The sequence below is a fragment of the Mya arenaria genome, chromosome 17, assembly GCF_026914265.1.
Source record: "Mya arenaria isolate MELC-2E11 chromosome 17, ASM2691426v1".
Taxonomy (NCBI): Eukaryota; Metazoa; Mollusca; class Bivalvia; order Myida; family Myidae; genus Mya; species Mya arenaria.
The window spans coordinates 41,483,616-41,500,102 of record NC_069138.1 but is presented as its reverse complement, the minus strand read 5'-3'; the positions used below and the strand labels follow the sequence as shown (position 1 = coordinate 41,500,102).

Genomic DNA, 16,487 nt, shown 5'->3' with positions numbered 1-16,487 from the left:
CAAATCCACATCAGTGCTCAACATGTTAGTTCCTTTTCCATTTTTTTCTGGGGGAGCCCCCCCCCCCCCGAACACCTCTACGGCTACAGGGATATTCCCCCTCCCACACGCTCCCCCTTTCGTGCGTAACATTCAGTAACGCCCCTGTCGTGTATATTAAAAGGAAATTATTGTATTGTTATAAATGTTTATGCAGTATTGCGATACCTGATTAGTAAACATCTGTCAAATGCTGATAAGATATGGGAATGTACTTGAAATAAAATACATTTAGGATATTTATTGATTTCTGATTTCATGAGTGCCATAGAAAAACATGAGTGAAGAAGCTGTTATTTAGATGATAAAACTCACTATTTCACCGAAAAACATGACAGAAATATACATAACGTATCTGTTGTTTTGTGTAGCACTTGTATCACAAGTTTAGACCTGGTATGGTTTTGCTGATAAAGAACAAAGCAGGCCTTTCCCTTATACTACCTGTCAAGGTGGATTGCACCTGAACAATGGAAACATGAAAACTATCTTTTACAATCGTTACTAATGTAAAAAAGTACAGAAACAAGCTCCGTAGGTTCACACTTACACTGAATTAAATTAAATTTTCTTACAGATCTTTACTTGGTGTGAAGATGAAAAATATTTATATCATAATAAATGTGAACAAGTAAAACATTATATATTTAATACTTATATACTAAATATTATATTACATCATTATTTTGATTCAGGAAAAACCTTGAAATCCTAGCCCCAATTTCTCGCAACTTCTTAAGTCTCTTATAGCAGGATTAAGCTAAACTCACTATTTTAGTTTATCTAGAATTTATGTTATATTTACCCCATTTGGAATGGTTAGACTTCAATTAGGACTCAGCCTTATGATTAAGTAAAATAAAACTTTATGGCAAAACATTATTTATGTTAGAAAAACAGAACACCAAACATACATATAATTCCATCCAGTGTTCCCTAATGTATCCGGTGTATACATCATTACCAGCTTTCATTGACAGATTTCACATCCTTATCAATTTGGTAGATAATTTTCTTATAAGATGCATGATGAGTTCTGCGATAAAGAAGAGATTCTCCTTCATGCCTCGACGGATGTCCCTGGGCTTGGCCTTGGATACAAGCAGTTGCTGCTGGTCAACTGCTATTGCCAGCTCAAAGTTCTCCTGATAATACTCCTTGTATATTGTTTTTGACTTGTCCCTCAATTCAAATTAGTCCGTAGGATGCATGTCCCAACACATGTCATCCACTCGGTTTGTCTAATTGTTTTACCTGGTCATGATGATGGTGCCGACTAGTTTTCTTTATTTGATTCTCTGTGCTTCGCGGAGGCGTAAATATTTGATCATCACAGCAAACCTGATCAGTATTTAGGTTTTTGTAGAAATCATTGCTAGTATGAAGAATATCCTGAAGTCTTGAAATGGACGATAATGTGTCTTGAATTACATTTGCAGATGAGGTTTTATCATCGCTTGTGTTGTTACTGCGCAAATAATATGACAAAATGCAAAAATGTCTTACTTTTGTGAGTCCAGCTGTTTGACTTTTTATGTTAAAATGTCCTTTGTTGTTGTGATGATCTTTTTCGACGGTAGCTTTCCGGAGTGGTTGATTGAAAGGTTCCTTGTCTTTACTGCAGCTGAATTATTTCTCCATTCCATTTTTCGGCCCTTTTTTGAAATACTCCACCAGGAGGTTAGGGTTGGTATTCGTCGTTAAAGAGGTTCCGGGATTGTAAAACAATACTTAATTGTTGGCCGGAAGGTAAGACTGCAAGATTCACCAGAACACTTATTTCATTTAACACAAACACAATTGATGGTAAATCAATAATACAATATTATTAACAGTAACACGTATGATTCTTAACAAAGATGTGTAACATATGTCACAACACATGTCATCTACTCGGTATTGTTGTACTTGGTCATGATGATGATGCAGTCCATTTTTCTCGTGCATGCGTATTAGAAGTTTTCTCCCATGTGGGCGTTCATGTCGTTCATACTGTCTATGCCAGTGTCGCTTCGTAGGATCTTGTGCGAGATATCGTAGTTCATTAACACGTTCGACTCGTACTGCAAAATGGATGTAACGAATCCTGGCATGGTCACCAGCTGGGCTGAATTGTAGAAGTTCCTTTCGATGTGTTGCATCTCAATGGCCACTAAGACTTTTCTTAAGATACTTTTGAAGACCTATATACACTGTGGTGTGTTTGGAAGCAGCTCATTCGTAATTTTGATGGTGATCTTTACCTTGGTACCGTCCGTCCTTCTCTTCGAATTCACTTCGATCACTGGGTTCTGCAGTGTGTGTGGCAGATGGAGTGCCAGGCCATCAAAAGCCTAACTCTTGCCCACAGCTCTTCATAATGCTAAAGAAGGACAATAAGCAGTTTCGTGAAATAAATATCTGGATTGTACTCCACATGGTATAAAGAACATTATGAAGAATTAAAATGACTAAGATGTGTCTTGAATTAGCGGTGTGAAGTTAGCTAAACATACGACATTAGACATTCAAAAATGTTGAATGTTGTTTGACTTTTTATGTTAAAATGTCCTTTGTTGTTGTTATGATTTTTTCGACGGTAGTATTCCGAAGTGGTTGATTAAAGTATTCCTTGTCTTTACTGCAGCTGACTTATTTCTCCATTCCATTTTCGGCCCTTTTTTGACATACTCCACCACGAAGCTTGGTTTGGTATTCGTCGTTAAAGAGGTTTCCGGATTGTAAAACAATACTTAATTGTTGCCCGGAAGAAAAGACTGCAAGATTAATCAGAAACCATCTTTTATTAAACACAAACACAATTGATGGTAAATCAATAATTACATATTATTAACAGTAACACGTATGATTCATAACAAAGAAATGTGTAACATATGACCCAACACATGTCATCTACTCGGTATTGTTGTACTTGGTCATGATGTTGATGCAGACCATTTTTCTCGTGTATGCGTATTAGAAGTTTTATTCCATATGGGTGTTCATGTCGTACATACTGTCTATGCCAGTGTTGCTTCGTAGGATCTTGTACAGTAGCACGTTGGACTCGTACTGCAAAATGGATGTAACGAATCCTGGCATGGTCACCAGCTGGGCTGGATTGTAGAAGTTCCTTCCGATGCGTTGCATCTCAATGGCCGCTAAGGCTCTCCTTAATGTATTCTTGAAGACCTTTATACACTGTGGTGTGTTAGGAAGCAGCTCATTCGTAAGTTTGATGATGATCTTTACTTTGGAACCGTCCGCCCTTCTCTACGAGTACACTTCGGTCACTGAGTTCTGCAGTTTGTGTGGCAGATGGAGTGTCATGCCATCAAATGCCTTACTCTTGCCCTATAGCTCTTCATGATTGTAGAGAAGTACAATACGCAGTTTCGTGAAATAAATATCTGGATTGTATTCCACATGGTATGAAGAATATCCTGAAGTCTTAAATGGACGAAGACGGGTTTTAAATTAGCGGTGTGAAGTTAGCTTAACATACGACACTGGACATTCAAAAATGTTGAATTTTTTTTTTTACTTTTAATGTTAAAATGACCGTTGATGGTTTTTTTCGACGGTAGCTTTCCGGAGTGGTTGATTGAACGATTCCTTGTCTTTACTGCAGTTGACTTAATTCTCCATTCCATTTTTCGGTCTTTTTTTGACATCCTCCACCACGGGTAACAATTATTTTTCCCAGATATAAGGGTTGGTTTTTGTCGTTAAAGACGAGTTACGGGATTGTAAAACAATACATGATTTTTATCCGGAAGACAAGACTGCACGGTTAACCAGAACACTTATTTTATTAAACACAAACACAAACGCAATTGATGGTAAATCAATAATTACATATCATCAATTATAACACTTTGATTATTATATGTGTCTTGACAAAGAAACGTGTAACATATGAAGCAACATATGTCATTCACTCAGTATGTCTTATTGTTGTACCTGGTAATGATGATGATGCAAACCAATTTTCTCGTGGATGCGTATTAGAAGTTTTCTCCCATGTGGGCGTTCATGTCGTACATACTGTCTATGCCAGTGTCGCTTCGTAGGATCTTGTGCGAGATATCGCAGTTCATAAGCACGTTGGACTCGTACTGCAAAATGGATGTAACGAATCCTGGCATGGTCACCAGCTGGGCTGGATTGTAGCAGTTCCTTCCGATGTGTTGCATCTCAATGGCCGCTAAGGCTCTCCTTAAGGTATTCTTGAAGACCTTTATTCACTGTGGTTTGTTTGGAAGCAGCTCATTCGTAAGTTTGATGTTGATCTTTACTTTGGAACCATCCGTCCTTCTCTACGAGTACACTTCGGTCACTAGGTTCTGCAGTCTGTGTGGCAGATGGAGTGTCATGCCATCAAAAGCCTTACTCTTGCCCTATAGCTCTTCATGATTGTAGAAAAGTACAAAACACAGTTTTGTGAAAAACATATCTGGATTGTATTCCACATGGTATGAAGAATATCCTGAAGTCTTAAATGGACGAAGACGGGTCTTGAATTAGCGGTGTGAAGTTAGCTAAACATACAACACTGGACATTCAAAAATGTTGAATGTTGTTTGACTTTTAATGTTAAAATGACCGTTGTTGTTGTGGTGATTTTTTTCGACGGTAGCTTTCCGGAGTGGTTGATTGAAAAATTCCTTGTCTTTACTGCAGTTGACTTATTTCTCCATTCCATTTTTCGGCCCTTTTTTTACATACTCCACCACGAGGTTAGGATTGGTATTTGTCGTTAAAGAGTTTCCGGGATTGTAAAACAATAAATAATTGTTGGCCGGAAGATAAGACTGCAAACTTAACCAGAAACCTTCTTTTATTAAACACAAACACAATTGATGGTAAATCAATAATTACATATTATCAACTATAACACTTTGATTATAATATGTGTCTTAACAAAGAAACGTGTAACATATGAAGCAACACATGTCATCCACTCGGTATGTCTTATTGTTGCACCTGGTCATGATGATTGTTCAGACCATTTGTCTCGTGCATACGTATTAGATGTCCCAACACATGTCATCTACTCGGTATTGCTGTACTTGGTCATGATGATGATGCAGACCATTTTTCTCGTGTATGCGTATTAGAAGTTTTCTCCCATGCGGGCGTTCATGTCGTACATACTGTCTATGCTAGTGTCGCTTCGTAGGATCTTGTGCGAGATATCGCAGTTCAGCAGCACGTTGGACTCGTACTGCAAAATGGATGTAACGAATCCTGGCATGGTCACCAACTGGGCTGGATTGTAGAAGTTCCTTCCGATGCGTTGCATCTCAATGGCCGCTAAGGCTCTCCTTAAGATAATTTTGAAGACCTTTATACACTGCTGTGTGTTTGGAGGCATCTCATTCGTAAGTTTGATGGTGATCTTTACCTTGGAACCGTCCGTTCTTCTCTTCGAGTACACTTCGGTCACTGGGTTCTGCAGTTTGTGTGCCATCAAAAGCCTTACTTTTGCCCTACAGCTCTTCATGATGGTCAAGAAGTACAATACGCAGTTTCTTGAAATAAATATCTGGATTGTAGTCCGTATGGTATGAAGAATATCCTGAAGTCTTAAATGGACGAAGATGTGTCGTTAATTAGCGGTATGAAGTTAGCTAAACATACGACATTATACATTTAAAAATGTTGTATGTTGTTTGACTTTTAATGTTAAAATGACCGTTGTTGTTGTGATGATGTTTTCGACGGTAGCTTTCCGGAGTGGTTGATTGAAAGATTCCTTGTCTTTACTGCAGTTGACTTATTTCTCCATTCCATTTTTCGGCCCTGTTTTGACATCCTCCACCACGGGTAATAATTATTTTTCCCAGATATTAGGGTTGGTTTTCGTCGTTAAAGACGAGTTACGGGATTGTAAAACAATACATAATTTTTATCCGGAAGATAAGACTGCACGGTTAACCAGAACACTTATTTTATTAAACACAAACACAAACGCAATTGATGGTAAATCAATAATTACATATTATCAATTATAACACTTTGATTATTATATGTGTCTTTACAAAGAAACGTGTAAAATATGAAGCATCATATGTCATCCACTCAGTATGTCTTATTGTTGCACCTGGTTATGATGATGGTTCAGACCATTTCTCTCGTGCATGCGTATTAGAAGTTTTCTCCCATGTGGGCGTGTATGTCGTACATACTGTCTATGCCAGTGTCGCTTCGTAGGATCTTGTGCGAGATATCGCAGTTCATAAGCACGTTCGACTCGTACTGCAAAATGGATGTAACGAATCCTGGCATGGTCACCAGCTGGGCTGGATTGTAGAAGTTCCTTCCGATGTGTTGCATCTCAATGGCCGCTAAGGCTCTCCTTAAGGTATTCTTGAAGACCTTTATTCACTGTGGTTTGTTTGGAAGCAGCTCATTCGTAAGTTTGATGTTGATCTTTACTTTGGAACCGTCCGTCCTTCTCTACGAGTACACTTCGGTCACTAGGTTCTGCAGTCTGTGTGGCAGATGGAGTGTCATGCCATCAAAAGCCTTACTCTTGCCCTACAGCTCTTCATGATTGTAGAGATACGCAGTTTCTTGAAATAAATATCTGGATTGTGTTCTACATGGTATGAAGAATATCCTGAAGTCTTAAATGGACGAAAACGGGTTTTGAATTAGCGGTGTGAAGTTAGCTTAACATACGACACTGGACATTCAAAAATGTTGAATGTTTTTTTTACTTTTAATGTTAAAATGACCGTTGATGATATTTTTCGACGGTAGATTTCCGGAGTGGTTGATTGAACGATTCCTTGTCTTTACTGCAGTTGACTTATTTCTCCATTCCATTCTTCGGCCCTTTTTTGACGTTCTCCACCACGAGGTTAGGGTTGGTATTTGTCGTTAAAGAGCTTCAGGGATTGTAAAACAATAAATAATTGTTGGCCGGATGATAAGACTGTAAGATTAACCAGAAACCTTCTTTTATTAAACACAAACACAATTGAAGGTAAATCAGTAATAACATAATATCAATTATAACACTTTGATTATTATATGTGTCTTAACAAAGAAACGTGTAACATATGAAGCAACACATGTCATCCACTCGTTATGTCTTATTGTTGCACCTGGTCATGGATGATGGTTCAGACCATTTGTCTCGTGCATACGTATTAGATGTCCCAACACATGTCATCTACTCGGTATTGTTGTACTTGGTCATGCTGATGATGCAGACCATTTTTCTCGTGTATGCGTATTAGAAGTTTTCTCCCATGTGGGCGTTCATGTCGTACATACTGTCTATGCCAGTGTCGCTTCGTAGGATCTTGTGCGAGATATCGCAGTTCAGCAGCACGTTTGACTCGTACTGCAAAATAGATGTGACGTATCCAGACCTGTTAGCCTGCTTGGCTTGATTGTAGTGATCTTCTGCATCTCTACTTAATTCGTAAGTTTGATGGTCATCTTTACTTTGGAGCCATCCGTCCTTCTCTCCGAGTACACTTCGGTTCTGCAGTTTGTGTGGCAGATGGAGTGTCAGCCGTTACTATAAAATTAATCAAATATGTGTAAAAGTGCATACATTTATTTTCTGCTCTTCACTCATGAAAAGTTTTAACATGGAATTGTATTGGCAAACTGATATTCAATCAGAAGACATCAATGGAATTAAACAAGAAAATATAAATTCACAATTGTTCGTGATAATTTCTGCTTGTTCAGATGCTACTGCAGACAATTTATCTTTAAATGTCATATCCGATTCCGAAACATTTTCTTGCAAAACACTTCCAGGTTTGAAAGGTCAAATGTTTTCATAAACTTAACGGATGAAAATACAAACGGCAATAAAAAGCATACCTTTTCATTTATTTTAATCCAAATCATCATCACGATTGCTTAAATTCATTTGTAGACGTACAAAAACGACGAATATTTGATTTAATCACACAACATCTCACGATATTTTTCACCGTTGCATTTATTAGGTGTCCTAGTAAACAATTCTTTCGGCAAATTAATCCCAAGAAGAAAAAAGGTTATCATCAACTAAAGGTCGAAATTTGTATGGGAGAATAGGTAGTTTTGAAGGTCAAAGTTTGTATGGGAGAGGAGGTAGTTTGACAACTTCTTTTGTTGTTGTGTTCTTCGAAATAATATAAAACACATATAGTGGACACATGCGAAAAATTGTTACGCAATGCTTATCTCACTTTTTCTCGTTACCGCCACAATGATCAAAATCGCATTATATATTATACAGCTATATTAAAATGTGTGCTGAATGAATACTTATATAAGCTCCACAGAACTTGGATAACTGATGTGTAGCCTTACAATTGTGTATGCATGTGTTTTCCATGGTCATTGATCCGTTTACATAATCCTGTTTTATCCTTTTTTCTTGTCAAGAAGATTCGCCCTTCAAAGTGTGTATTTTCTTACTTTAAATCTTAATCAATAAATCAAATTCATTTATTAACGATTCTTTTTCTTGTCTATTGTTAACATACTGTAATGATTTATTTTATTTCATATTACGGAATAATTATTTGTTGGCTGTTCTAATAATGACAAACGTAACTTGTCAATTGCACTAATTGTTTATGTCCATAAATTATTGTGACATTGAGCATTATAATAATCATCTGTAGTCGGTGTTTTTTTTCTCTATCTGTTGTCAGATAAGTGAATGTTACTTATAGCCGAATCAATTTCTGAATGTTTGTTAATATATACTATGTTTACTTACCAAAGGGTTAGCGTTACATTTACTGAAATATAATTGTTTCTTAGATCGTATTATGTAGTATTAATAAACATTCCTATCTAATCTAATTTGTTTATAAATGGTTTGGCTGTTAAAATTAAAGCTGCAGATAAAGGTATTTGCATTGGTAATGAAACAAATATGTATATTGCTGTATGCAGATGACATAGTGCTCATAGCAGAAAATGAGTATGATCTTCAATATTTGCTAGATATATTAAGTAATTGGTGTAATTATAATAGTATAGTGGTAAATCCCTTAAAAAGCAACATCATTCATTTTAGACCCCATTCTGTTTCCAGAGTTTCATATAATTTCACATGTGGGGACAACAGTTTGAAAGTGGATGCCAACTATACTTACCTGGTCTTACTGCTGAATGAATGTTGCACAGAGTGCTGGCAGGTCTCTCGGTCTTCTGATAGCAAAGTTTAGAGCATATAGGAGTATGTCTTACAGTGTATTCACTAAACGTTATGACAGCACAGTGTGGCCTGTAATAGCATATGGCGCAGCTATATGGGGGAGTAGATCATATTCTTGTATTAACGCTGTTCAGAGTCGAGCCATGAGGTTTTTCGTGGGTACGGGTAAATAAACGCCCAAAAATGCTTGGCAGCCCCCACAGGTGAAACAGTGGAGATCTGTGTCACAACAATAGCATAAGCTTAATCAAATGGTAACAAATAGAGTTAATTATAAAAAATTTAAATTCTGTTGTAATACGAGTAGTGATAGATGTAAAAATTGGCAGTTTCAATATAAGAACCATCTGTCATATATTACTTCACTTCTGTTGGATAAATATGAAAATATGTCCTCAAAACTTCTTTGTGGAAAAATTGTACATTTTACTATGAATATGTTCAATGAGGAATGGAGAGCCAGTATAAATATTGTAATAGGCCCATCCGGTCAAGGAAAAAATAAACTTAGAACATATCTATATATATATATAGGTTATTTAAGGTTGAATATAAAACTGAAAACTATGTTAAATGCTCCAGTTTAGCTAGAAAGCACTAGTCAGCAATGGCAAAGTTCAGGTGTGGAGTTGCTCCACGGGAAACGGGAAGATACGAAAACATCCCTGAAAATCTACGTTTATGTCCTATATGTAAACTTGCCATAGAAAATGAAATTCATGTACCTTTTCACTGTCCTTCTAACCAGAGTTTCAGAAATGATATTGTTAGAAAAGCCATTAAGCTTGTTGCATCATTTAGTAATATGTGTGATCATGACAAATTGAACTTTGTTCTCTCCAACGAAAATATATTAAAAACAAGTGCCAAAAATTATTACTTGATTCTAAAAGCCAAAACTGATCTTTTGTACAGGTAGTGTGTGTATATATATATATGAATACAAACTACCACATGACAACATGATTTGCTATCTGCTGTTGGTATTTTAAATTAAAAGTTTAATTTAGCTGACAGCAAATATCAAAACATTTTGAATGTGGTATTTAGCTATTTCAATTCATAGATAATTTTAGAATCTATGTAGATAATATCTCACCTTTTTAAAAAAAATAGCATATGTAACTTTTTTAGTTATACGTAAAATGGCTTTGCTAATCCGACCATAAATGATCTGATCATATGTGGATTTCGTATCTTACTTCCATTTCTTATTTGTGCATTAGTACTAATTTACACTATCAGAATTTTGTTTTCATTGTCCTAAAGCAGTTTTTAAAAGGGGATTAGCACAGGTATTTTGCTCATATCTGTAAAAAGATGTATTGATATGTGTCTTAATTGTATTATAAAATTGATAGTCTCTTATAACTCTTACTAGAGTGGCAATCCACTTGTATGTACTGTTTGTTGAATGTAATTTTATTCATGAATGTACAATGCATTGATGAGACTGAAATAAATAAATAAATGTATCTATTTGTATCAATTATTTATTTTCCATTCCAACTGTCTATAGAGTACCATTCTGACGAACCAAGGACCTCTGGCTGCATATTTTCACCATTGTTAAAGAAGTCAATAACTGATCCGATTTCGAGTAAAACTGACCACACATACAGCTTTCTGTGTGCGTATCCGCGCTAATATTAAGATCGAAAAAATACAATATTTTTCTTCTGCAAAACTTCTATGGTTGAATAGTACAATGGGTTCGAGCATGTACGTACCTGATGCTCGCCTTTTGTTTTAAATATCTCCAATGTAATAGTCAACATACCCATACATACTAAAGCCATGAGCGTGTTTGCCCGAACTGATATGAACAGTTTTTTTCCGCGTTATATAACGCCCTTTCATATATTCCCTCAAAGTCATATCAGCCTCCGAAAATTTGAACGTGCGATATTGTTTTAAAGACGTCATTTTATGACGTCATTACTAAAGAAATTATTATAAAATGGCTGCCGTAATGGAACAGCTTCGGATTTTTTAGAAAAGTGGATGATTTCGAGCATAATATGTGTAAGAAATATTATAATCACAATGTCATTTTATTGTGTTTTGGCCTTATGCTTAATGTTGAATAGGTTGCAATACCCATACTGTAATAAAGACTTAACCATAGAAATTTAATTCACTATTGATTGGTATAACCTTATACTGACCAAAATAACGATTTCGTACATAATCCTGGTCACTAATACTTTTCTCAAAGAATGGAGCGTCGCTACGGGTATGCTCAAACTCCGGTAAGTCAAATTTGATCAAAGTGCTCCTTTAACAGAAAAAATCTTGAACTACTGTGCATTCTTGATAAGCTCAATCCATAACCTTTACAATGGTAGACAACACTCAAAAAAATCAAGCGAAACATAACCCAGTGAGTGGGATTTTTAAAGGTCAGAAAAGTTATTAATATTTCAAAATTAGGTCATAATATATTATTTTATAGATAACTTGTGTACACTCTTGACGTGACGTCATGAATGAATAGAGTAGTGAAGAGCTACTGGATAAAAGCTGTACATAACCTTAAACACATGAAAACAAATTAAAAATATTTTCTAATTTATTTTTCAGTTTCAAAATTTCGCATTCAAAAAGACAGTGATAAAGCCAATATGAAGCAGATAAATGATAACAAAAAATGCCATCAGTTACTAAGGAGTAATCCGGGCGTATACATCCAGCAGTTGAAACTAAACATCAATAGCTATGAGCATTAAACTTAAATGCAACTAAGAACAGAAGCTGTACATATCACAGAAAACAATAATCAAAATAAATATCTAACAAACACAAAATGAACAACTTTCCTTTGGAACTTTACAGACTGTACAACAATATACAACGCTTGATTGACAGTGTAGTGCCTTGTTAATTCTTACAAGTCTAACATGTGCATTTAGGCAGCAATTCTAACACATTTGAAGAAACGAAAGAACAGCATTTTATACTGTTTAGAGTAACAGATCATAAATACAAGGAAATGTTCTGAAATAATTTAAAATTAAGTGAAAATACATATAATCGTTAATCCTTTTGCAAAACGTATACCAAATGTAGAACTGAATCCTTCATGGACATGACGGGATAATCTGTTCAATCAAGAACAATACTAGCGCGGTATACTAGCAGGAAAATTAGCTGTGCATACTAGGGATATTATCTAATCTTGTATGATAGAAGACGTTCAGTGATTACATGTTATTTATATCAATTATGTACTAAATAAATGCAACTATGATTTTAATCCGGTACTTACATACACTTACTAGCAATATTAATATTGAGAAAAAATAATACATAAAAATACCTTAAACTTGTTTCTATGCATGCACAGTAACTAGGTCCGCTAGCAATCTTTAATCAAAATGTATTAAAGGAAATCTCAGCATGTGTGCAATCAGTCAAAAGGCACTTAAGCTATGCACAAGCAATATGATAAACCACAAAAAACAATGTTACGTGACATTCAAGCCTTAGAAATGAAAAGGTCAAGGACTCAAGCAGTACAAACAGAGTAGAGATTGATTTGACAGAGAGGAGGTACTTTTAAACGGTATTGTATTGTGTAGAACTCTGTAATATCGCTAGTTATAATTCCTACATAATACACAATGTATAATGTCTCTACAGCCTGTGGCTGTCGCCTATCACCAGGACTTGCTGTTCATAAACTTCTGTACTTCAGCGAATATATCGTCGACACCTCCCTCAGCAGCAACCTGTTATATAAAACATAACATACAATGTAACCTCTTTGATCATGCGAAACATAACAATATGAATAGGGCTTTTGTCTGACATCAATCACATAACACTGTCAGGTACCAGTCTATGCGATATTTTGTTCTTAAACGGCAATCCCATATCCTTTTTGGACACATAGTTATATCAAAACCCTTCTTGAATATCAAAATGATGAGTAGCTTAATTTCACCGATAACAAACAAAATCTCAGCTGCATGTGTTTACATAATAATAAAACAAAATACCCGGAACATGTACCCACCTTAATGACTTTGTTCTGTTTGGTGTAGTGGTCGATAACGGGCTGGGTCTGGTTGTGGAAGGTGACAAGACGCTTCTTAATGGTCTCCTCGTTATCGTCCACCCGTCCGCTCGTCTTCCCCCGGTCCAACAGACGCGCCGTCATGGTGTCGTCCGACACATCAAAATATAGCACGTTACAGCATTCCGCCACCTTTAGCGACAAAAGATTATTTACAAATATTATACCTTACATAAATGTGTCCCATATATGTACATATAAAGTTGATCGGTCCGTATATAAGTGTATCTTAATCAAAAATCCAGTTTTATGACGTAAGCGGTCCGTATCATACTTTTGGCCGTTCCGGACCTCGCCAAAAATAATATGGATCGCTGACGTAATAAAAATCGTGAGTACAACTTGCAATTTTCGCAATGGCGAACAATTGTCGCAAGTAAATATGAATTGCTCGAACAATTGTCGCAAGTAAACATGAATTGCTTTGTTCAATAAAACGGATCAAAAGCGCTTTCAAAATATCAAATGGTAATATAAAATGTTCGATACAATATAAGGAATATATACACACGACTTCGGGCCATATGACATTATAAGGACCGGCTAGTCAGCCCCCGAAGGTAAATGGACCGAGGCGTTATACCTTCGTTGGCTGACTTGCCTGTCCTTATAATGTCATATGGCCCTCAGTGGTGTGTTATATTTCGTAAATATAACTCGACATTAAGGACCGTACGCAAGTCGGGCCGAGGATGTTATATGGACCGAGGCGAAGAAAAATATCAAGTCTGTTAAGTTAGAAACAAATTGTTTTCTTCAGGGTAAGTCATTCAGTGTCCAACTATTTTTTTACCTTAAAGCAAAAAAAAATGTTTTTTTATTTAAAACAAAATGAAAAAAATACTGTTTTTGACGAGCATATGTACTCGGGCCTGAATGTTTTATTAGAGTGAGAGTACCTCGTTTTCAAAGCGCGATCCCTGTTCCATCTCCCTCGGATATCCGTCAATCAGGAAACACTTCGTCTCGGACAGTTTATTCACCATGGCCTCTCTGATCAGCTCCAGCACCACATCCTGTGAATCGTAAACATGATCAATCCAAATGTTGTGATAAACTCTATATAAGAAGGAAAGTACTAGAATCCACCAATCGCAAAATTCAACCAAGTACAGAGAATACACAAATAGGAGTCCATGAGTATACACATATATGCAGGGTACATTCGCTGATCTACAAATAACGCCGATCATAAAGGGACCCTAGAAGCAATAGGTTAATTACAAAATTCCAGCAGCATTCATTTAAAGCTGCACTCTCACAGATTGAACATTTTGACAACTTTTTTACTTTTTGTCTTGGAACGAGCAAATGTTTGTGTTAATATCCGCAAACCAGTGATAAAAGACTGATGACAAAAGATCAGTTCGCAGATTTTCATAAATCCGCTACAAAATTGATGTTTTATGCATTTTTCTTAAACCGTCAGTAACAGTTAGTAACGGTTTAGGTTTAAGCCATAAAACATTAAATTTGAAATGGAAATATAAACATCTGCGATCTGATCTTTTGTCAGCAGTATTTTATCACTGGTTTGCAGATATTTACGCAAGAAAATGCTTATTCAAAGACAAAAATTAAAAAGTTGGAAAAACGGTGAATCTGTGAGAGTTCAGCTTTAAGACAACCCTAGTATATAATTCAATGAAAACTACAGGGACCTGTCTAGTAGCAAACCAATTTACGATGACCCTGTTTAAAGTCAAAAGGTCAAATCCCAACAGACAGTTAATGAGGGACTTGAATCGCCAAAACTGAGCCTTACCAAGGAAACAAGTTCTCCCTTTGCCATGATGTCTTTTAATTTCTCGCCTCGTTCTGACCCGGACTCTACTTCCGCTCTGAGCAAATCCCCGGATGAAAGATGACAGAAGCCGTATTTCTCGACAATCTTCTCACACTGTGTTCCTTTGCCTGACCCAGGTCCGCCTGTATAAGTACAACGCAATTTTAATAATGAATTCTTGAGCAACTCATCATCTACACAGACACATGTCCATAGTTCTGAATGGCCCTTTGATCATATTGTGTTCAAATATACGATCAAATTCAAAACCAGCACTAATAGACATAATCATAAACTTCTAATGTTTGTGCTGTGCACAACTTCACATTGTCATCCATCAATGTGAAAAGATCCAGTTTTGGAGTAATGACTTTGTGTTACTTTGTTTCAAACAAAATCAAAGTACATGAGTATATGTATATGGATGTTCCCCTAAGTTGTCCTGTAGAGGGAGATAACCCTGTAAGTATGTGACAAAGAGTTTCATGCTTGCGCTGGACACAAGCTGACACTGCGATCTATAACCATTCAAAGTATCAATTACACTGTAATTCCTTTATCGAGAAAGGGCCTGGACAAACTTTAAATTCAATTTGTAATAAATTAAGAATGGGAACTACTTATGCAACACACTGCCCTGGATTTCTATATTATTCTTGCAGGATGCAGGTGTCAATCAATCTCTCCAATATATCTGCTTCGGACGTATATCGGTCGAAGAAGACGAAGAATGTTTACAAAACGGTATGTCTTCCTAAATGGAAGGGAGGACTTAAAAAAGACAATACGAAACCTTGAAAAAGAAGAAGCGGATAATGTTTTTAAGACTTACCAACAACGAAAACTATTTTGGCGTCCTTCAACGGTGAGGTTTCTGTAAGAGAAGAAATCCAATTGATGTCACCTTTCTTACAATAACTTCTGAGAAAAAAAAAATGAAAAAGAAAAAAATCCTATTGAGATAATGCTACTAAATGACTGTGGTTAAAAGTGGGTTTAACTGTGGTTTAAGATGGGTTTAACTGTGGTTTAAGGAGGCTTTGACTGTGGTTTGAGGAGGGTTTAACTGTGGTTTAAGGAGGGTTTGACTGTGGTTGAAGGTGGGTTTAACTGTGGTTTAAGGAGGGTTTAACTGTGGTTAAAGGTGGGTTTAACTGTGGTTTAAGGTGGGTTTAACTGTGGTTAAAGGTGGGTTTGACTGTGGTTTAAGGTGGGTTTAACTGTGGTTTAAGGAGGGTTTAACTGTGGTTTAAGGAGGGTTTGACTGTGGTTGAAGGTGGGTTTAACTGTGGTTTAAGGAGGGTTTTACTGTGGTTTAAGGAGGGCTTGACTGTGGTTTAAGGTGGGTTTGACTAACTGTGGTTGAAGGTGGGTTTAACTGTGGTTTAAGGTGGGTTTTACTGTGGTTGAAGGTGGGT

General features: G+C 36.4%; 1 protein-coding gene and 1 long non-coding RNA gene across 13 annotated transcripts in view; one reads left to right on the top strand and one right to left on the bottom strand.

The window, feature by feature from the left end:
• The window catches only part of LOC128224013 (uncharacterized), a 28,334-nt gene extending 17,659 nt beyond the window's left edge, over nt 1-10,675 (top strand). For all 3 annotated transcript variants that reach the window (XR_008259417.1, XR_008259415.1, XR_008259416.1), the window contains exon 7: nt 9,083-10,675. This is a non-coding gene — a long non-coding RNA (uncharacterized LOC128224013). The remainder of the gene's footprint in view (nt 1-9,082) is intronic.
• Nucleotides 10,676-11,764: 1,089 nt separating this feature from the next.
• The window catches only part of LOC128222800 (adenylate kinase isoenzyme 5-like), a 48,345-nt gene continuing 43,622 nt past the window's right edge, over nt 11,765-16,487 (bottom strand). For all 10 annotated transcript variants that reach the window (XM_052931915.1, XM_052931912.1, XM_052931913.1 and 7 more), the window contains 5 exons: nt 15,902-15,943; nt 15,049-15,212; nt 14,183-14,299; nt 13,224-13,415; nt 11,765-12,936 (listed from right to left, as the gene is read on the bottom strand). In XM_052931915.1, the coding sequence (XP_052787875.1) occupies nt 12,865-12,936; nt 13,224-13,415; nt 14,183-14,299; nt 15,049-15,212; nt 15,902-15,943 (587 nt within the window). In that variant the 3' untranslated portion in view covers nt 11,765-12,864. The remainder of the gene's footprint in view (nt 12,937-13,223; nt 13,416-14,182; nt 14,300-15,048; nt 15,213-15,901; nt 15,944-16,487) is intronic.